The sequence below is a fragment of the Triplophysa dalaica genome, chromosome 8, assembly GCF_015846415.1.
Source record: "Triplophysa dalaica isolate WHDGS20190420 chromosome 8, ASM1584641v1, whole genome shotgun sequence".
In the NCBI taxonomy this organism is placed as follows: domain Eukaryota; kingdom Metazoa; phylum Chordata; class Actinopteri; order Cypriniformes; family Nemacheilidae; genus Triplophysa; species Triplophysa dalaica.
The window spans coordinates 12295606-12319012 of NC_079549.1; the positions used below are offsets into that span (position 1 = coordinate 12295606).

Consider the following 23407-nt stretch of genomic DNA (forward strand, 5'->3'; position numbering starts at 1 on the left):
TAAACTCGATCGTTTTTTTTCTATCTTGATCGACGACGATATTTATTTATATATATAATTAATTAAAAAACAAATTATTGCAAATGTAGTTTATTAACAAAACAGTATAACAAAAGTTAACTTTAAACTAGTTACAATTAACTTAAACCAAGTCATTGATATTACTTAATTAGATATTCACCGTTTCAACGAAGAGGATATTTGGACAAACAACATGCACCAGTTCATTCAGTCTCATTTTGACACAATTGACTTGTTAAGTAAATGGAGTGTTCATTCAGTACATTCAACCAATGAAAGGGCTCTGTAACTGTGTACATTGGAACGCTATTGGCTCAGCACATACATAACGCTGCAATAATGTTTGTTTGAGAAGTGGGATTCATTTAAGGCATTCAGTGAACTTTAGTCTTTCAAAAAGACATATCACATAAACTTTGCTCCTCAAGTTTGTTTGGTTTAACCGGCGACTGCAAAGGAAAATAAGACTCTTGATAAACCGTGTTATGACAACTCGAGGTAGTTTTACTTTCGTTTCCGCTTCCAGTCATGTCTTCCGCCTCATGTCTAGTTTTCTTAGCCAAGTGCAGTATGAAATGGACTTTGTACTTGGATGTGCATGCTAAAAGCTGCACGCTGACTGACTGTTGTTGCGTTTATTTCTGCTGTCTGTTAAACTGTAAGATTAATCCATATCGAGTCAAAATGCCAATAGCTTATCATCGTTATCGAAAATAAAATAAATTGCGATTTGATATTATATTGTTTATTGGCCCAGCCCTAAGATACTGTAATCAATAGTACAATCAATTCATATTTTTATTTATTAACATTTTGTACTCACTTATTTAGCATTCATTTTTTACCTGAAAAATATATAATATTTACCTAAATTGTTTCAATACAGTCCTTTTAAAGGTTTAAAGTAACATCGGCTTCACACAGCATGTGTCAACAGCGATTAGCAGCACATGAGCAGTACATGGCTAATGACTTAGGTGATAGCTGCCCACTGCTTTGAGTTTTTATGTGTTCACGACGTGAGTTAACAGCTCACTGGAAGAGGCTAAATCCAGTGATCGCCATAGCTGACGAATAGGTCACTTTCAAATTACAGGGCCAGTGGAGGATATCAAAAACTGGCCAGTAGTGCAAAAAGATGAAGCCAATAGCTTTGGTTGAGGCGGATAGACACAGCATGGGCTGCCAGATGACCTTGAAACTATGTAACACATACAGGTCTGATCAACCTATGGTGGGCCTTAAATCTGCTGTTGGGGTTTTGGCCAAAAAACAACTGAAAAAAAGGTTTTTTGAAAGTCATGGAAACTGTTAAAGCATCTAAGTGTTGTCTATTATGTTTTTAAAAGTAAAAGTGTTGCTGTTTCCTGTCAATCCATGTGGATTTTGTCCGTACAGAATGCACTGCAGCTTTAATTGAGTGCGAACAGCGCTCCTGATCCCTGAGCACACGCTGCCAACTCGTGCGGTCTGAATGCTCTCATCTGTTAATATGTGCGGTGAAAGAATATGAGCTGCTGTCGCCTGCTGTGTAAAGCCAGCCTAAGGCCACCCTTTGAGAGACTGCTGGCAAAGCAATCTATGAAAGTGACCTATTTGTCAGGTATGGTGACCCATACCCGAAATGTGACCTCTGTATTTAACCCATCCAGAGAGTAGTGAACACATGCAAAGCAAGTCGTGAACACACGTACACCCGGAGCAGTGGGCAGCTCAAGGGCACCCCATTCGTTACCCGCCGGCCCTGAGGATCAAACCAGCAACCTTCGAGTCCAACTCTCTAACCATTAGGCCACTGCCCCCCTATGATCAACTGTCTTACAAGAATATTAGTATTAGTAAGTATTTTCATTTCATTTTATGTGCATCATCATACTAAACGTTTGTGAATTTTGAAATGCAATACTTCATTTACTCTAGAATGTTTGATTAAATATTTATAAATATGTGTGGAATTCATCCGATTGGATAATTAATACAAAAACAGCAATTTGTTTATAAAAACTACAGTGACTTCACGTGTTAAGGATACAGGAGTGAAGAATCGCACAAGAGGTGCTTTCACTGGATAATCAGAACCAAACTCACAGTACAGCTCGAAAACTCCTTTCTCATAGGGGGTTTCCGGAGGTCCTTTCATGATAATCCTCCAGAATGCTGAAACAAATGTTAGATACTTGAAGATAACAAATTTGTGTTGCATTGCAATCATTTAATTTTATTCTTCTGACAGCTTAAATTTCATGAGATTGACTCAGTGAGTCTGTGATCTGCAAACTGGTTGTGGGGTTTGTAAAGATCATTTAAAAAACAAGCATCCATCCATCCACCCACATAAGCAAAGACAGAAAATATAAAATGTACATTTTTTATGGAAGTGAATATTATTGGCACAATTTATGCATGAACATCAGTCTGCATTATTGACACTTACTGAAGTCTGTTTCAGAGGGAAACACAGTACAGTACGGATGGGGATCACAATGAAGACTCTTCAGTTCTTCTAAAATTCGTCTGTGTCTCTCCATGAAGTGTCCTGTTCTGCTTTCCTTTATCTTCTTTTTAAGTACACTAATATAGAAATATATTATTAAAAATAAGTCTACACAGGCCTGTACATTACAGTACACAATCTAGACACTTAATGATGTCATAACGCAAAGAAGGAAGGACTGAAGGAATTCATGACAAGCTCTATGTCAGTCACTTGATTTGCAACAGAAATATACATAACAAATATTTTAACATGTATATTTATTATTGCGTAAAAGGAAATTTGACCTAATGATGAATGACCAAAACCTTGACTTCACATAGTTTTGTTTTTACTGTAAAAACAACATTAATACTAACAGAGTTAAAACTGATGTCCATTCATACAATTACTTTTTCGTTGACCCAATGTAAAAAATCCAAAATTTGGCAAGGGCTTATGGGATTTCCATGTTCCCTATCAAACTAATCATTTTAAGTTCATTGGATTTTCATTTTTAAGTGAATGGATTTTGAATACTAGCAAGTTAAATAAACTAATATTTAATTGATGGGTCCAAAATGGGGCTTACATTGTACAATTTTGTTTAAGAAAGAAAACAGTTGACAGTTGATATGAGGGATCATATGAGGGATCATCATAAGACAGTTCCTGTTTGTCTATAAACAGATCTTTACTGTGTGTGACTTTTTTCTCATGTTAAAATATGCATAATAATACTGTACCTCTCTGTCCTGTTCACTTTATGGGTGATTTGTGGAGGAAGCTTCTTCTGCGGTTCAACATCATAGCCATGTTTGACAAAAATTCTTGTCAAGTCTGTCTGTTGAAAATAAACAAAGCCAAACCGAGACTAATTTTGAAAAATTGCTGTGTGTGAAATGACATTTTATACGTTTTCATTTAGTATTATAGTACTGTATATTTTTGAAAAGATAAAATGTGACCCAGGACCACAACACCAGTCATCGCACAGTTTTGACCCATTTATTCCTACAAATATATCTATCACTTTTTCTTTTAAGCTCAATAATATATAATTATATATTTTATGACCATGAAGATTTTTGTAAATTTTCTACAATTAATATATCAAATGTAATTAGTATGATCTTATTTGCATTGAGAATGCAAAGCCAACAAATCTGCAGCAACTGTGTGATGCTATCATGTTGGTATTAGGGCTGAAACAATTCCTCGAGTAACTTGAATACAAAAAATCATAGAGCCTGTTTTTTGTTGTCTCGAATCTTCGTTTAATCCATTTGACTACAGAACACATGGAGCACTGTGTTTCCCCACAGACCATTATTATTAACTCACAGACCACTAAACTCTAGTCATGTTACAGGGCTCTCCAATCTCATGCATTCACCATGAGACAAATGCACTTTAGTCTGTTCACTCGCTCACATGTATTTCTCATGCTGATAAATAAGTGACAGCTTATTTAAATAGTAAACTGATATTTTACTTTTAAAATTTCTAAAAGTCTATTTTGCGAGTGAAACTTGTTTTCTGGCAGCATCGAGTACATGTAACTAGATGTGAACTATTGGATGCCGAATTCTGTTATTTACACATGCCATCTGGCTGTTCTGCGTGACTGAGTGAATGAACATCACAGTTTAATGTGCTCATGAATTTGTCTGTGTCTGCCCATGGACTTCATCTCCAGAGTTGCTCTGAGAGTTTATTTTGTGAACATTTTCTTGTTTGAATGAAGAAACAGACAGAAACAGACTAAAAAATGTAACTAAATGCATCTTGCATAAGCTGAAGTTAGTTGTTTACCATTGAAATTATTCTTTCTAATTTATTAATGTTTCTTACTTATACATTTGTATTCTATTGCATTTTGAATGTAATATACCAATAGAATATACTGAATGGGTTCAGTTTTCACAGATGTTAATGAAAGAAATTTCAGCAAAAAATATGTGAATTTATCTAAAAAAGATACAAGTTAGTCATTCATTTAAAGAGACCCGTCTTATTTTCTCTTGTATATTTAGTATGGCTCTTTAAATAAGAAAAAGTACTTGTTATCCGAATGAATTAATCGATGGAAAATCAGTAGAATACTCGATTACTAAAATAATCAATAGCTGCAGTCCTAGTCAATATGACCAAAATCTCCAGGTAATGATTCCAGGGCAATGCGGAACACATGCCACAATGAATTAAGGGTCCAAAACGGTACTAGAACCCAATATATTGACCAGTGCTTGGGGTGGGTATCGTTAAGATTTAATTGATTCTGCTTTTCGATACTGTTATCTATACTACCCTCTCTAATTTGATGAAAAAAGAAATGATGTGACAAGACATTAAATATTGTAAGTTAATTTATTACAGCTGAACGTTAGAACTTCAGTTTATAAATGCTTCTAAGCCAACAGAAAATGCCACATAACAAAACGTGTGTGTGTTCCTCAGCAATACCAGGAGTACTCAGCATGTGCATAGGAGTACATCACAATGTAATTCACTATTACTTAACATCACTATGGTGATTTGGCTTGTAGACTGTGTCTCCAAGTCTGTTTACATCTGGTATTAATATGCGTTTTGATAGATCGGATCACAAGATTGATAAAATGAAGTAGACGCTCGTGTGGTCAAATGTGTTCGAAAAGCCACTAAAGACCTATAAACATAACGTGTAAACAAGTGGGGAACAACAAGTGCGCTAACCATAAAGGGTTTAAACTTTGCAGGGTGTATACCTAAAGACACTCTCATCATTAGACTTCTAACACACACTCGCAGTGTTCAGCGCTGTCACATGGCTGTAAATGTAAAATTCCGCTGCTCTGTTTATTTTTCTGTCATCTCAGGTCGAATTTATATGTCAATTGTGTGCGCTTATGTTCTTCATTTGACCGAAAGATTTAGATTTAAACCCGATGTAGTGTCCCCATAGACTGCTAGTACTGAACACCTATTTTATAATGAAGGTTACCTTCGCTTGTGTCCGAGACAGGGCGAGTTGCTGTTGGAGCTAGAGCCATGAGACATAGTAAATACAGCTCAAGTAGATGGGGCATTTCATAAAACAACCCAAGTATCAATAACAGTATCATTTGTCCTGAAGCAAATTGATACTCTGGAATCGACCCAATTCTGTTTAGGCCCAAAAAATTACTGGTTCTCGGTACTAGGGATGCTCCGATCCGATATTTTTATCGGGAATCGGCGTCGATACGGAATAAAATTCTAGATCGGGTATCGGTGACAAATTGCACCAATACCTGATCTAGCTGACATAAAATTTCTGCTAGGCGATGTAAACGTTCATGGAGACACCGGCCCTTAAACTCATACGACATCATACGCTAGCAACAGAGCAGCGAACAGCATGGAGCAAGCCAAAACATCTGCCATTTGGAGTTATTTTAGAACAGATATGCCATCAAGTTCCACCGCTGTTTGCAATACATGCCAAGTAAATGTTCCGAGGGTTGGTGATAAAGCTTCTAATTATAATACTACTAATTTAATCAAGCATTTACAGAGATGTCATCCCAAAAAGCACGCCGAGTTCAATAAACTGAAGAAACTAAAACGAGACGGTACGAAGCAGCTAACTTTGCAGGAGACAACTGAAAGAATTCAGAAATTTCCATCAGGTAATGTGAAAGCAGCGAAAATCACTGAAAGTATGCTGAATTTCTTTGTTATGGATGGGCAACCGCTGTCCGTCGTTGGGAACAATGGCTTCAGACTCCTTATAAACCACCTGGAGCCTCAGTACAACATGGTGAAGCGTAAATATTTATCTGAGACGGCTCTACCTGAACTGTACTGAAAGGTCCGAAAAAATTAAAGATGTCAATGCGGTGAGTTTTACAACAGATATCTGGAGCTCCGACGTGTCCCCTGTGTCGATTTTAAGTTTAACCGCACACTGGTTGGATGAGAATTTTGTGCCACAAAGTGCCATGTTAAATGCAACAAACTTTCATGGGTCACACACCAGCGACGCGATTGCAGCTTCCCTAAACAAAATGCTTGACAAGTGGCAAATCCAGCTGAGGAGAGTCCACGATTTTCTTCGAGACAACGCCAGCAACATGAAAAGAGCAATGGACATCATGGGAGTGCACAGTTTAGGCTGCATTGCTCATACAATGCAGCTTGTTGTAAACGAGGGACTTCTCTCACAACGCAGTGTCAGTGATGCCGTTGCAGGTGGGAGACACATTGTTGGGCATTTTAAACACTCTCCACTTGCATATTCTCGGCTGCAATATATCCAGCTCGAGATGAACATGGAACCAAAACGCTTCCAGCAAGACATGCGAACGAGGTGGAATAGCACCTACTTAATGATAGAGAGTCTGCTAGAACAGAAGTGTGTCCTGTCTGCCTATGCTGCTGACCATGATCTACCCACAACTCTCACGGCAAACCAGTGGGCGTTGCTTGAAAAAACAAAGACCTGTCTTGAACCGTTTGAGGAGTTTACTAGGAAGGTGAGCTCAGCCACTGCCTCTGCTGCTGATGTAATCCCAAGTGATACTGTTCTTAAACGTGTCCTCTCCATGGAAACCGATGCCGACTCTGGGATTAAAACTAGGAAAAAGACCCTCCTAGAAGCGATCGACAAACGCTTCAGCACAGTGGAAGATGAACCTCTGTATGCACTTTCAACCCTCCTGGACCCGAGATACAAAGACAGGTAAGACTGTAAACAATTAATAATTATTTTATATAAATATATATTCCGCTGCCATATGTGTAGCTGACAAAATAAAAATTTGTATGACTTAGTTATTGAGCTGCATTTGTTATTTTCTCGGTTTTTCTTGTTCTTCATCACTCTGTGTATTATGTACGCTATTCTGTGACTGCCATGATGTAAATTTACATTGAAAAGAACTGAGAAAATATAAATATTAAACAACATAGTAGCTACATGTACACTACATATTTTTTACCTATAATTTGTTTTCATATTTGGATAAATGTGCTACCAGTATATCTATGATGTACTGTGAAACTTATGTATGTATGTAACTTTTTCAGATTCTTTACCAGTGCAGAGTCTGCAAAGCATGGAAAAGATGCACTGGCCAAAAAGCTGGATAAAGACTTGAAGACCACCACAGATGGTGAGGCATCAGACGTTTTGGAGCCACCAGAAAAAGCCTCCCGGGTAGAAGCAGCAGCTCCATGCAGAAGTAAGAGCAGCAGCAGCAGCTTCATGAAAGAATTTGATCAAATTCGAGAGGAGCGTGAGGAACCTGGAGGTGCAGCAAGCTGCTCCAGCACTGCTGTCCAAATGCATGGATTTTTTTACAGAGGAAACAATCCCTGTTACACGCGACCGATACAACTACTGGGGAGTCAACCGCCAGCGCTTTCCTAGCCTTGCTGTTGCTGCCTTGAGTTACCTCTGTGCACCCTGCACTAGCGTAGAAAGTGAGAGGCTCTTCAGCACAGTTTCCTGGATCCTGGATGAGAAGCGAAACAGACTGACAGCTGACAGAGCAGAAATGCTTTCTTTCCTATGCAAGAACCTGCCAGTGATGCTCAAGACTGAGATTGATATGTTAAATTGTTAAACATGATGTTACATTCTCTTTGTACAAATGCATTAAGAGCTGACTCCTGTTAATTAAAGTCTTCCAAGTCAGTAAGACGTGCACCTATTGCTTTTCCCTTAGTTTAATGGGAATTTTGGGGATAATTTAACTTTGAATTTCTATTTGCACCGACTAAACTATTGTATATTTTTCTGTTTATCTTTACATGTGCAGTTTTACCAAGCTAGGGAAGCTAGTGTTTTATTTATCTGTTTCTGCGTTTGATGTTAATTTTTATATCGGCCAATCTGAAGTATCTGAAGCAAAAAGGTGGATCGGAGCATCCCTGGTACCCCAGTAATTGACTAAAATTACAAACTTTCTTGGAAAATACATCAACATCTGTTAGATAGAGGAACATGTATTCATTCATACCTTGGTTTTTACAGAAGAGACTGGTACATCTGTTCTCTCTGCCCTCATCTCCATGGACAAAACTGTTTCCATCTCCAAAAGCTTAAGTGCAGCTTTTGCAGTCTCAGGCTTAAAACAGTAACCACCTAAAGTCAAGACAGGCGACAATGGTCCTATGACTTCTTTAATTAAATCAAATGTTTATTAGTTAAACAGTCACCTTAACAATATTTAATAAAATAGGTTGATGGTTTGCCCAAATATCTTATGGTAATGTCAAATAATATGGCATTTACAAATGGCCCTTGAGTAGTTTATACTAGGCCTACTTTAAGTTTTATTCTAATCAGCAATAATTCCTTAAACAATAATGAACAAAAAGTAAAGAATATTGTGGCCTCAAGAGACTTCCGTACACAGCCACTAGATGACGTATCTACATCATTCATACAGCGTTTTTTCCGAATAAATCTGAAGGCTTTTCAAACAATGCATACTTTCAGTAGAGACTTCAGCGCATTTATATAACAGTGACTAGATCGGCCTTTTGTATAGTTTCAAGCCATCAAATCACGGAATGGCCTATTTTAGTCCCTGTATATACAGTTGAAAGAAAAAGTATGTGAACCCTTTGGGCTTACTTGGATTTCTTTATAAATTGGTCATAAAATGTGTTCTGATCTTCATCTAAGTCACAACAATAGAGAAACACAGTCTGCTTAAACTAACACCGCACAAACATTATCCGTTTTCATGTTTTTATTGTACACAACATGTAAACATTCATAGTGCAGGGTGGAAAAAGTATGTGAAACCCTAGGCTAATGACTTCTCCAAGAGCTAATTGGAGCCAGGAGTCAGCCAACCTGGGGTCCAATCAATGTGATGAGATTGGATGTGTTGATTAAAGCTGGCCTGTCCAATAAAAAACACACACCAGTTTTGAGTTTCCTCTTCTGAAGAAGCGTTGTCTGATGTGAACCATGCCTCGCACAAAAGAGCTCTCAGAAGACCTACGATCAAGAATTGTTGACTTACATAAAGCTGGAAAGGGCTACAAAAGTATATCTAAAAGCCTTGATGTCCATGTGTCAACGGTAAGACAGATTGTCTACAAATGGAGAAAGTTCAGCACTGTTGCTACACTCCCTAGGCGTGGTCGTCCTGTAAAGATGACTGCAAGAGCACAGCGCAGAATGCTCAATGAGGTGAAGAAGAATCCTAGAGTGTCAGCTAAACACTTACAGAAATCTCTGGCACATGCTAACATTTTTGTTGACAAATCTACAATAAGGAAAACATTAAACAAGAATGGACTTCATGGGAGGACACCACGGAGGAAGCCACTGCTGTCCAAAAAAAACATTGCAGCACGTTTGAAGTTTGCAAAAGAGCACCTGGATGTTCCACAGCACTACTGGCAAAACATTCTGTGGAAAGATGAAACCAAAATTGAGTTGTTTGGAAAGAACACACAACGTTATGTGTGGAGAACAAAAGGCACAGCACACCAACATCAAAACCTCATCCCAACTGTGAAATATGGTGGAGGGGGCATCATGGTTTGGGGCTGCTTTAGTGCCTCAGGCCCTGGACGGATTACTGTCATCCATGGAAAAATGAATTCCAAAGTTTATCAAGACATTTTGCAGGAAAACTTAAGACCATCTGTCCGCCAACTGAAGCTTAACAGAGGATGGACGATGCAACAGGACAACGACCCAAAGCATAGAAGTAAATCAACAACAGAATGGCTTCAACAGAAGAAAATACGCCTTCTGGAGTGGCCCAGTCAGAGTCCTGACCTCAACCCGATTGAGATGCTGTGGCATGACCTCAAGAGAGCGATTCACACCAGACATCCCAAGAATATTGCTGAACTGAAACACTTTTGTAAAGAGGAATGGTCCAAAATTTCTCCTGACCCTTGTGCATGTCTGATCTGCAACTATAGGAAATGTTTGGTTGAGGTTATTGCTGCCAAAGGAGGATCAACCAGTTATTAAACCCAAACGTTCACATACTTTTTCCACCCTGCACTATGAATGTTTACATGTTGTGTTCAATACAAACATGAAAACGTATAATGTTTGTGCGGTATTAGTTTAAGCAGACTGTGTTTCTCTATTGTTGTGACTTAGATGAAGATCAGAACACATTTTATGACCAATTTATGAAGAAATCCAAGTAAGCCCAAAGGGTTCACATACTTTTTCTTTCAACAGTAGATGTTTACTGTTAAATCATATCGTATAGACGTCTCAACTTCCAGACTCAGGATTTTTTGTTTACGTTACAAAACGCTGTTCAGTTCCCTGCTTAAAAGAAATTACATGACACCACACACATTTTTGAGTACCAAAACAGCAGTGTTCTGCTTTTATTAGTATATTTGGTCTCTCTGGAAAGTAAAGATAACTCCCAAAATGATGTTTTTCTGAATGATGTTTTTCTGCATTTATAACAAGGGTGTGCATGACGTAGAGAATGTATAAAGGATCCTTTAGCCCAGCTGTATGATTACCATGCGCACATCCACAAACCCCCAATCTCGCCACAAATTAAAATAATTCTAATTTATGGAAACAATGCGGGTGATCCCAGAGAGGTAAAAAAATACGGAAATCTGTATTTATATGGAAAAATCACATCCCTGTAAGTGTCAACATGATCAGTGAGGATAAAGAATTAAAACATTACCTGTTACATAGCTGATTCCATGCAAAACAGTGTTATCTGCCTTGCCAATAAGAACAGCATCAACCACGATCTTCTTGTCCATCAATTGATTGGTAACAGAAATTGGGTTATTATGAGATCTGAGGATAAGACAATAATGCTCTTAGTAATAATTGTGCCAATTGAAAAGAGACTTGTTTAGGTAACATAACCACACCTACTGTACATACCTGTAATCATTGCCATCTGTCAAACACAAGATGCGACATCTGCAAGCTGGAAATCTTTGCTTGACTTTTTCAAGTTCTGAGATGCCATGGAGTAACGCATCATACAACCTTGTGTAGCCTGATGCTTCAATACCATGCACTTGCTCCTTCACATAAAAGAAATTAAATATGCAGTTAATATTTAGGAATTTAGTAAGTTATATAAATACTATTATTTCTATAATTGTGATGATTTGTATTTTGATACATGGATTTGAAAAAACCTTGAAGGTTTCCAGATTTTCGGTGAAATCAAGGATAGTTTCCACATCCGTATTAAATTTCACAAGGCATATGATATGTGGTAAATCATATGCCATGCTTCTGTTAGAAAAACTGTCAAAGATTTGCTTGACCGCTTCAATGCGCTTCATCTGAGTGGCAGTGTCGTAACATTCTTCTGTCATTGAAGAACTTGAATCAAAGAGGACCTGTAAAAAATGTCCATTAACAAAAATTAAACCACACATTCGTCAGAAACACTTTTGAGTATACTTTTAATCTGGACAAATAATAAAGCATTATTAATAATAAGCATTATTAGTGTTACAGAATAAATAACTCAAATATTCCAGAATTCAAAATTGCTTATGAGTGACTTGCATGTGCTGCCTATAATATAAATAAAATATTTTTCAAATGGAGTTGTTAAACATTTTAAGCTTAATCACTAGATTATTTAAATTGTGAGTAAATGCCTATTTCTTACCGACCGCTCAAGTTGTCTTATCAAATGATAAAAAAGTAAGTATTGCAATACAGTTAAAATAAGAATAGCAACATTTTCTGCAGGAAGAATAGGTATTATATCTGATATTAGATAGTCTAGTTACTAGAACATATAACTAGGAACCAGAGTATGTGAGAAATCTTTCGTGAGAAATAAAGTCGAAGTGCGGAGCGGGTTTTTATCCAAAAGCCGGAGACTAGGCGCCTATCTTTAGCGAAGCGGTGCGGAGAGTTGCTTTTATGACATTTATTAAACGTGCTGCAGCACGTCTGGTGAACTAGAATGACTGTGATCAGTTCCGGTAGCCTTGTCGGAGCTGTAACATGCCACAGATACGTGCGGTGTAAACGAGGGGTTAGGCTTTGGTTGAAAATGGCCGGATGTTAGCATGGGTGTAACATTGGTTTGTGAAGTGAGGGGGGACACAAAACGGGGGATTTTCTTTTTTTAATCCTATCACAAATTCAAAATACCTGTGTTTTGCGTTATTTTGATTGTTTAAATTGATTTAACCATAAAATGAAAAAGGTGTTTTTATTGTGTGGCAAAACTTTATGTTCATTAAGGGGGAAATTGCAAGTATTGACTGAGAAACTGAGGAAAACATGGCTGGTAAACCTAATCTGCAGTCGGAAGGAGACGAGCAAAATGATTTTCCAAAATGCTTAAAAAGGTTTAACGTACCTGAACAATGACCAGGGAAGCCCACGTTACTGTCAAGCCTTGTAATTAACACTAACTGCTTTTAAAAGATCAAATTCTTATCAAACAAAAGATGTAATAAATCACGCGTTAAGTGTTTCTTCCCAACAGAACTCCATTATAAGGAAAAAGCTTTACCAAAACATTGACCACGTAAAAACTAATTTCTATGCAATTGAAATTAAACCACGTGAATGAAAACAATCTTTCAGTGATCTATTTTAAGTGTCCACGCGACGCACGCATCAACACAGGCAGACTCTCTGTGTCATGCGTGACACTTTTATGTGTTGGAAGCGAACACCCACGTGAGCAGGGAGCGGAAATTCTCACTGCTCATCTCCGCTCACATGCTCTGCTAGGAACAAATTAGAACAACCATTACAAATTCTTACAAAACTTACCACAATTGCCTCTTTCGGGGTTTTAGTAAGTTTGAAGGTGTTGTCATTTCTGACATCATTAAGGCTGAATGGAATAAATAAAAAGTAAATAATAAAGAAAGTAAAGAAAAAAAATCACATACTGTATGTAGTTATTAAATTGTTCCAAATTATAACAGTTTGAGCAAATCAAAAGGAATTGGAGGTTAGTTTGAGTAAATAGCTTATTTTTGAATGAAAACAAAATCTTACTATATACAGTTGAAAGAAAAAGTATGTGAACCCTTTGGGCTTACTTGGATTTCTTTATAAATTGGTCATAAAATGTGTTCTGATCTTCATCTAAGACACAACAATAGAGAAACACAGTCTGCTTAAACTAATACCGCACAAATATTATACGTTTTCATGTTTTTATTGAACACAACATGTAAACATTCATAGTGCAGGGTGGAAAAAGTGTGTGAAACCCTAGGCTAATGAGTTCTCCAAGAGCTAATTGGAGCCAGGAGTCAGCCAACCTGGGGTCCAATCGATGTGATGAGATTGGATGTGTTGATTAAAGCTGGCCTTTCCAATAAAAAACACACACCAGTTTTGAGTTTGCTGTTCTGAAGAAGCGTTGTCTGATGTGAACCATGCCTCGCACAAAAGAGCTCTCAGAAGACCTACGATCAAGAATTGTTGACTTACATGAAGCTGGAAAGGGCTACAAAAGTATATCTAAAAGCCTTGATGTCCATGTGTCCACGGTCAGACAGATTCTCTACAAATGGAGAAAGTTCAGCACTGTTGCTACACTCCCTAGGCGTGGTCGTCCTGTAATGATGACTGCAAGAGCACAGCGCAGAATGCTCAATGAGGTGAAGAAGAATCCTAGAGTGTCAGCTAAACACTTACAGAAATCTCTGGCACATGCTAACATTTTTGTTGACAAATCTACAATAAGGAAAACCTTAAACAAGAATGGACTTCATGGGAGGACACCACGGAGGAAGCCACTGCTGTCCAAAAAAAACATTGCAGCACGTTTGAAGTTTGCAAAAGAGCACCTGGATGTTCCACAGCACTACTGGCAAAACATTCTGTGGAAAGATGAAACCAAAATTGAGTTGTTTGGAAAGAACACACAACGCTATGTGTGGAGAACAAAAGGCACAGCACACCAACATCAAAACCTCATCCCAACTGTGAAATATGGTGGAGGGGGCATCATGGTTTGGGGCTGCTTTAGTGCCTCAGGCCCTGGACGGATTACTGTCATCCATGGAAAAATGAATTCCAAAGTTTATCAAGACATTTTGCAGGAAAACTTAAGACCATCTGTCCGCCAACTGAAGCTTAACAGAGGATGGACGATGCAACAGGACAACGACCCAAAGCATAGAAGTAAATCAACAACAGAATGGCTTCAACAGAAGAAAATACGCCTTCTGGAGTGGCCCAGTCAGAGTCCTGACCTCAACCCGATTGAGATGCTGTGGCATGACCTCAAGAGAGCGATTCACACCAGACATCCCAAGAATTTTGCTGAACTGAAACACTTTTGTAAAGAGAAATGGTCCAAAATTTCTCCTGACCGTTGTGCAGGTCTGATCTGCAACTATAGGAAACGTTTGGTTGAGGTTATTGCTGCCAAAGGAGGGTCAACCAGTTATTAAACTCAAAGGTTCACATACTTTTTCCACCCTGCACTATGAATGTTTACATGTTGTGTTCAATAAAAACATGAAAACGTATAATGTTTGTGCGGTATTAGTTTAAGCAGACTGTGTTTCTCTATTGTTGTGACTTAGATGAAGATCAGAACACATTTTATGACCAATTTATAAAGAAATCCAAGTAAGCCCAAAGGGTTCACATACTTTTTCTTTCAACTGTGTATATATATATAAATATACACTCACATGTGTGCCAGATGTTCCACATTTTCAGTAACCATTTTCCAGACAGACAGTCGTAAACCTCAATCTTATTTGGAGCTCCCTTTTCTTTGCTAAAATAAAGACCTAGGTTATCTGTAAATGTAAATAACATTGGATTAGAATGTAATTACATTACCTGTACATCGAATTTCCAATGTGCAAACTCAGGGTTTCAAACAGTTACAGTTTCGCTTTCAACATTTTAAAGATTCATCTGTACCCTCTCGGAGAAACACCAATCGGGGTCCCATAGTTCCCATTGCAAGCAGTTGCAGGGGTGGAGTCACAATCAAATGGTCAAACTGTTTGGCATCCTCATACATTTCCATGAACGTTTTCTTTTGTTCAACCTGAAAGCTATAATATTGTTTGCTTTTAGAAAATACACAAAATGTTTAATTAATGCTATTTTTTAAGAAATTCAATTTGGCCTACTTAAAGCTTTTTGGAGCACTGTGACAGCAGATCCACAAATGGAACTCTCCTGATGACATTGGCTGACTGAGCAAAATCTTTTCAATATCTGTGGCTCTTTGGATTGCAGACAACTGTAGGTTGCTCTCGCTACAGTTTGGAATTCGCGTCTCCTCTACAAAAGACAAACTTTGTTTAGCATTAGAAATGCAGTGATGTCTCAATAAAGGTAGAAACCAACATCTGACTTGCCTTTGATTTGTTCCAGTATATATGACCTTTCCAAGACCTCAGAAAACCCTGGTATTCTCACAGGCTCAGACATTCGACATCCTGTAGGATATGCCATCAGAGAAACTGTAGCATAGTTCTCCATATCAGCATTCTCATTCTGTTTAAAAAATGAAACAGCTTTAAATTAGTTTGCCATTACCAAATTTAGACTTGCTACATTTTTAGAAAATTATAAAATTCTAAAATCACTGCCTAATCGATCTATGAATAAAGGATAGTTTATTAAAATATATTGCACATTATTGTATATACAGAGTTTTTCCATCCTATATTTTAAGAGCTACGTTGTGCATCGTTGCACAAGCCCTGTCAGGTCTGATTTGTAAATTTAAATGAAAATATGTTAATTGTGTATTTAAAAGTTCCATTTCTGTTGGTCTCTCGACGTTGTGTCGAGAACGACAGATGGGGTTCGACCTTGAGAACCAATCAACTCTGACTACTATAGAAAAGGCCAATGAAATTTGGCGAATGAAATTTGCATGCCGGTCTCCGCCCCCGGATGTCCGGTATAAAACGAAGCCGGTGTGCAGCATTCATTTACCTTTAGTTCTTCAAAGCCTTCGCTCATGACTACGATACAAACAAATTCAATGAATTCTTCTTCTTCTACATTGCCGGATCTACGACATGGAGCAGCGGATCGTCCCTACCTGCAGCGACCTTCCCCTGGGCGTCTCGCCGGTTACGGAGGTGTTAGAGATTTTTCCTAAAAAGGTCCTTTTCAGGACTGAGCATTCTCCAGCGCAGCATGTCCTGCTGTTCTCTTGGGTGCTGCACCCTCATCGATGGACACGATCGCTGCGTTAGGTGTCTGGGCGTCCAGCATGCTGAAGCAGCGTTCGTTGACACATCTTACCCGCACTGCGGGCGGATTGTTGTTCAGAAGTTGTGGTAACGGCTGTCTGTCTTCCTACGGGAACATCGGTGGCTACGGCCCCGAAGTCCGCCTGTATTAGCAGCATTAGTGATGTTGGGTCCTCTGCGTACGTAAACCCACCAGCCAAGTGCTCACGGACCGATCGCACCCCGATTTGCTCTCCTGAACGTTCCCGTCCACCCCGGGGGCCATTTTTTTTTGATTTCAGGTCAACCGAGAAAAGAGCAAACTCTCCCCAAGGCAGAGCATCCTCTTTCTCGGTATGGAACTAAACTCTGTCACCATGATGGCGCAGCTGTCCGCAGCACGCGCCCAGTCAGTGTTGAACTGCCTTGAACACTTCAGGCAGTCGGCGGTCCCCCTGAAACAATTTCAGAGGCTCCTGGGACACATGCCGACCTCCGCGGGGGTAATACCTCTCAGATTGATGCACATGAGACACCCTAACACTGGCTACAGAGTTGAGTTCCGAGGACAGTGTGGCACACTGGCAGCAGGCGCATGGGGGTGACGCCCTGCTTCCGATGCACCATAACCCCTTGGTCTTCCATGACCTTCCTCCGAGCGGGGGTTCTCCTTGGGCAGGTTACGAGGCACGTCCTGGTGACGACGGACGCCTCGCTGCAGGGGTGGGCCGCAGTGTGCAACAGGCACGCAGTACCGCGGCGCTGAACGGGCCCCCGTCTACGCTGGCGTATCAATTGCCTAGAGTTGTGGGCTGTTCTGCTTGCGCTGAGAAGGCTACGGCCTCTAGTGCAGGGCCAGCACGTGCTGGTCTGCCTGGACAGGACAACAGCTGTAGCGTACATCAATCGCCAGGGTGGCATACGCTCAAGGAAGCTAACACGACTTGTCCGACGCCTCCTCCTGTGGATCTGCTCCCTGCAGGTCACACACATCCCAGGCGAACTGAACCAGACAGCCGACGCGCTCTCTCGTAAGTATACGCCTTGCGGAGAGTGGCGACTCCATCCCCGCGCAGTCCAGCTCATTTGGGTGCTGTTCGGACAGGCAGAGATAGACCTCTTTGCCTCTCACGACACCACCCATTGTCAAGTGTTACAAGTGTTACTGGTTGCCCCATACTGGCCCAACAGCACTTCGTTCTCGGAGCCAGTGCTGTTAACAACTACTCCCCCCTGGCCCATTCCCCTGAGAGAGCACCTGCTCTCTCAGGGGATGGGCACGTTCTGGCATCCAAGGCCAGACCTCTGGAGCCTGAATGTCTGGTCTCTGGACGGGACGAGGAGATCCTGAAACCATTGCACAGGCCAGGGCCCCATCCACTAGGGGGTTATATTCCTACAAATGGCGCATCTTCTCGCACCGGTGTCTCTCACAACGAGAAGACTTGTTACTTGCACCTCATGTCATATGTTTAGTTTAGCCTTCTCTGTCAGCGGCGAGGGTTTTACATGTGATAAATGCAGGGAAGTAGTTAGGCTGACGGAGAAGATCTTAGAATTAGAGTCTCGCATCCAATCTATATTTGAGGATAGTAAGAGTGTTAAGACTGTAGAAAACACTTCGGATGCGAGCAATGTTAGCGCACACAGCTCGGTTCCGGTTGAAAATCCCCTGCAGCTGGGAAACTTTGTGACGGTGAGACGGCATAGTCGCAGGACAAAACATCACTCAACCGTTCCGATTAAAGTCTCGAACAGGTTTGCCCCGCTCAGTGACGCACCGACTGAGAAACCTGCTGAAAGTGCCCTAGTGATCGGTGATTCTATTGTCCGGAACGTTAACATAGAGACACCAGCCACCATAGTCAAATGTTTACCGGGAGCCAGAGCGCCTGACATCAAGTCAAATTTAAATGTGCTGGCTAAGGCTAATCGTAAATACAGTAAGATTGTTATTCATGTCGGCACAAATGATGTTAGACTCCGTCAATCGGAGATCACTAAAGATAATATTAAAGAGGTGTGTGAGCTCGCAAAAACGATGTCAGACACTGTAATATTCTCTGGCCCCCTTACTGCTTACCGTGGTGATGAGATTTATAGCAGATTATCATCACTAAATGGCTGGTTGTCTGAGTGGTGCCTGCAGAATAATATAGATTTTATAAATAACTGGAAGAGTTTTGAGGGCAGACCTGACCTGTTGAAACGAGATGGTCTCCATCCCTCCTGGGATGGGGTTTCCCTCCTCTCTAGAAATTTGGAACACAGTCTTAATAATGCTAAAGTCTGACTACCTTGGGCCCAGGTCAGGAAGGAGACAGAATGGCTTAACCAACTGTCTGCTTGCCGTCTCACGTTACAGAATACACAAAATATACAAAATGTAATAAAAATCCCTCTTTACAAACAACATAAAATAGAGACTGTGTCTGTCCCCCGGATTAGCAAACATAAGATATTGCGTAAACCTCTTGAAAGAAATTTAATAAACGTTAAACAAATCAAACATGAACAAAATACAGATAATCAGCTGTTACGACTCGGATTGCTTAATATTAGATCTCTCTCAAATAAAGCACTTTTTGTTAACGATTTGATAACCGATCATAAAATAGACATGCTTTGTTTGACAGAAACATGGCTTAAGCCAGATGATTTTATTACTCTAAATGAATCCGTTCCCCATGATTATTACTATAAACACGAGCCTCGTCTAAAATGTAGAGGGGGAGGTGTCACTGCACTTTACAATAATTCTTTAATTACCTCTCAGAAGTCTAATTTTAAATACAATTCTTTTGAAGTCATGGTACTTCACGTATCGACACCTAATACTAAGGACAAAACATTTTTAAAATTTATTCTAGCTATTGTATATAGGCCTCCAGGGCACCACACAGATTTTATTAAAGATTTTGGTGGGTTCTTATCAGAACTAGTACTGGCCGCAGATAGAGTCCTTGTCGTCGGTGACTTTAATATCCATGTAGACAATGATACAGATGCCTTGGGACTGGCTTTCAAAGACACTCTTAACTCAATGGGCGTTAGTCAACATGTGTCGGGACCCACTCACCTTCGTAATCATACTTTAGATTTAATACTTTCTTATGGTATAAATGTGGACGATGTTAAAATCGTTCAGCATAGTGAAGATATTTCGGATCATTATCTGATACTATGTTTGCTTCAATGGCCTACGGCTGCAAATCAAACTCCTTGTTACAAATATGGTAGAACGATTACTTCAACTACCAAAGATGCGTTTCTCGATAATCTGCCTGAATTGTCTAAAATATCTAGCATGAGTAATAACGTTGACGATTTTGACACTACTATTGAAAATTTTAACTCTACTTTCTCGGAAATATTAGACACAGTTGCTCCTCTGCGTTTAAAGAAAATTTAAAATAGCAGCCCAACACCGTGGTATAAAAAACACACTCAGACTCTAAAAAAAGCATCCCGTAAAATGGAGAAAACGAATTTAGAGGTATTTCGTATAGCATGGAAGGATAGTACTCGAAATTACAGGAATGCAATAAAAACGTCTAGATCCGCCTACTTTTCAACACTAATAGAGGAAAACCATCACAACCCTAGGTTCTTATTTAACGCCGTGGCTAAATTAACAAAAAATAAGTCGTCATCGACGTCAGATTCTGATTATCAGCATAACAGTGATGAATTTATGAACTACTTCACGAGTAAAATCCAAGATATAAGAGAAAAAATTATAACAATGCGACCTGTAGTGAAATCCGCTGAACAAACTAACTTCAGCACCCCTAAGGATAAATTGCAATTATTTTCTACAGTAGATCACGATGAACTGTCTAAAATCATTAGATCATCTAAATCATCAACATGCATGCTAGACCCTATACCTACAAAACTACTGAAAGAAATGCTCCCCGAAATTATAGATCCTCTTCTTAGTATTATTAACTCATCTCTGACATTAGGACATGTGCCTAAAGCATTTAAGGTGGCTGTTATAAGGCCTCTTTTAAAAAAAACCAAACTCGACCCTAAAGAACTAGGGAATTACAGGCCTATATCGAATTTACCTTTTATATCTAAAGTTCTGGAAAAAGTAGTTTCAACTCAATTATGCTCCTTCCTCCAAAGGAATGACATTAATGATGAATTCCAGTCTGGATTTCGAGCATGTCACAGTACAGAGACTGCTTTAATCAGAGTTACAAATGATCTGCTTTTAGCGTCCGACCGTGGCTGTATTTCGTTATTGGTGCTGCTAGACCTCAGTGCTGCATTTGAAACCATTGACCACAGCATACTTCTACATAGACTCGAAAATTACGTCGGCATTAACGGAATAGCATTGAAATGGTTTAAGTCTTATTTATCCGACCGTTTTCAATTTGTAGCAATAAACAATGAGGTGTCCCGCAAATCACAAGTCCAGTACGGTGTACCACAGGGCTCAGTCTTGGGACCCCTGCTCTTCGCATTATACATGCTACCTCTAGGAGATATAATAAAGCGACACGGAATTAGCTTTCACTGTTATGCTGATGATACTCAACTTTATATTTCCTCGATGCCTCATGAAACCCAGCAGTTTCATCGAATAAAGGATTGCATAGTTGACTTAAAAATGTGGATGAGAAACAATTTTTTACTACTAAACTCGGACAAAACAGAAGTGTTACTTACTGGACCGAAAACTGCTATGCATAACAACCAAGAATACTGCTTAACGATTGACGGATGCTCCATAAAATCCTCGTCATCAGCTAAGAATCTTGGCGTTGTATTCGACAGTACTCTCTCATTTGAAAGCCATGTCGCAAACACCTGTAAAATTGCATTTTTCCATCTTAAGAATATATCTAAATTACGTCATATGCTGTCACTGTCAGATGAAGAGAAATTAATTCATGCATTCATGACATCAAGACTAGATTACTGTAATGCACTTCTAGGTGGTTGCCCTGCGGGCCTATTACAAAAACTGCAACTGGTTCAAAACGCGGCAGCTCGAGTTCTTACACTTACAAAAAAGTATGAGCATATAACCCCGGTTCTGTCAACCTTGCACTGGTTACCTATAAAGCATCGCATTAACTTTAAGATCTTGCTTATTACCTATAAAGCCCTACATGGTCTAGCGCCGCAGTATTTGAATGAACATCTATTGTATTACAGACCTCCACGTACATTACGCCCTAAGGGGTCCTGTCAGTTGGTAATACCTAGAATTTCAAAATCAAGTGCAGGTGGTAGATCCTTTTCTTATCTAGCGCCTAAACTTTGGAATATTCTTCCCTGCACGGTCCGGGAGGCAGACACACTCTGTCAGTTTAAATCTAGACTAAAGACTCATCTTTTTAATCTTGCATACACTACACCTCCATAATATTAATCCTCAGAGGATTTAGGCTGCATTATTTAGATCAACCGGAACCAGGAACACATCCAACAACAAATGATGTACTTGTTGCATCAAAGAGTGCAGAACAGTACTCTACTCTCAGCCAGTCTTGTCTCTTTGTTCCAAGGTTACCGCAGGATGCAGTTCATGCCCAGACCTGATGGCAGAGCTGAGAATGGGAAGCGGTGACCTGACAAGTGCTAAGAGGATAGAGCTGGATAAAGGACGCGACAACTTTGTTTTTCCTACAACATTTCAAATGCTATTAGATTGTTAATGATAATCTTTAATCCTTAATTTTTATATTTTTATTAAGCCTTGTTGTGCAAGCACTGTTGAGCTTGTGCAGAGGCAGCAGCTTTTGGAGCAACTGGAATCCCCTGGTTGGGCCTGGGTTCCCCTGAGGTTTTTTTCCTCGATGGGAGTTTTGGGTTCCTCACCACCGTTTGCATATTGTTTTGCATCTGCCTGGCTGGGGGGGCTGCTTTAGAATTCATACTTGTATTAAATGTGTCTCATGTACAGCTGCTTTGTAACAATGAAAATTGTAAAAAGCGCTATATAAATAAAGTTGAGTTGAGTTGAGTTACATATGTAACCAAGACGTTTTGTCAAGAAATTATGTGGACAAAAATAAAACATGTACCTCTCCTTGATGGATCAAGTAAGCCCAGCAGATGTTTGCCTGTTCAAAAACGTCAGAATCCTCAATAGTCTTTGGGCCTGATGTATCATTTAGATCTGGTAACAACTCTCTGAAGAGAAAGTACAGACCCTCAACAACAGCAATCTGAAATGAAAAAAGGAAGTTAAGATTCACAATGCCTGGAGATACTATTTATTTAGAAATAATAAATCACAATTTTTAACTTTTTATCATAAATACCTTCTGGTTTCTTGATATACGTGCATTCAAACAAATCAATTGGTACAAACTCTGAGCCAAAGCATTGCATCCACTCAATTTGCGAATGTATGCGATCACTTTCTTAAAATTTCCTCCAAAGTGATTCTCTTTCTAAAATCCGGGAAAATAAGAAAAACATAACAAACTGCAAATACATATACAAATATATATTTTTATATAAAGAAAATATATATATAAAATATATATACAATGGTTTAAACATACAATGGCATACAATGTTGACAGAAAAACACTCAGGCCTTTCTGTGTTTGCATCACTGAGGGTTTGACATCATTGTGGAAGAGAAGACTTAAATCTGGTTTAACATGATCAAATGTTGATAATGAGAACTGTAGAACCAAATCTTCAGTGATTTCAAAGGTACTCAGCTTTCTGGAAAGATCTGACGAATTTCTGTGTGAAGAAAAAAGTTTGTAAAAGCATTACATTGCTCTA

At 39.3% G+C, this 23407-nt stretch overlaps 1 protein-coding gene across 5 annotated transcripts in view; it reads right to left on the reverse strand.

The window, feature by feature from the left end:
• LOC130428073 (uncharacterized) overlaps nucleotides 1–23407 on the reverse strand; it is a 34968-nt gene that overhangs the window by 3093 nt on the left and 8468 nt on the right. For 2 of the 5 annotated variants that reach the window (XM_056755917.1, XM_056755918.1), the window contains exons 7-15: nucleotides 23176–23365; nucleotides 22930–23061; nucleotides 22690–22833; nucleotides 15815–15953; nucleotides 15584–15737; nucleotides 15369–15505; nucleotides 15131–15241; nucleotides 13245–13308; nucleotides 11693–11839 (exon numbers count right to left, since the gene is read on the reverse strand). In XM_056755917.1, coding sequence (XP_056611895.1) covers nucleotides 11812–11839; nucleotides 13245–13308; nucleotides 15131–15241; nucleotides 15369–15505; nucleotides 15584–15737; nucleotides 15815–15953; nucleotides 22690–22833; nucleotides 22930–23061; nucleotides 23176–23365 — 1099 coding nt within the window. In that variant the 3' untranslated portion in view covers nucleotides 11693–11811. Of the gene's footprint in view, nucleotides 1–2053; nucleotides 2179–2455; nucleotides 2593–3240; nucleotides 3339–7914; nucleotides 7975–8481; nucleotides 8607–11160; nucleotides 11280–11369; nucleotides 11516–11632; nucleotides 11840–13244; nucleotides 13309–15130; nucleotides 15242–15368; nucleotides 15506–15583; nucleotides 15738–15814; nucleotides 15954–22689; nucleotides 22834–22929; nucleotides 23062–23175; nucleotides 23366–23407 lie in introns of those variants that run through there. The other 3 variants (XM_056755919.1, XM_056755920.1, XM_056755921.1) reach the window with 3 other exon arrangements.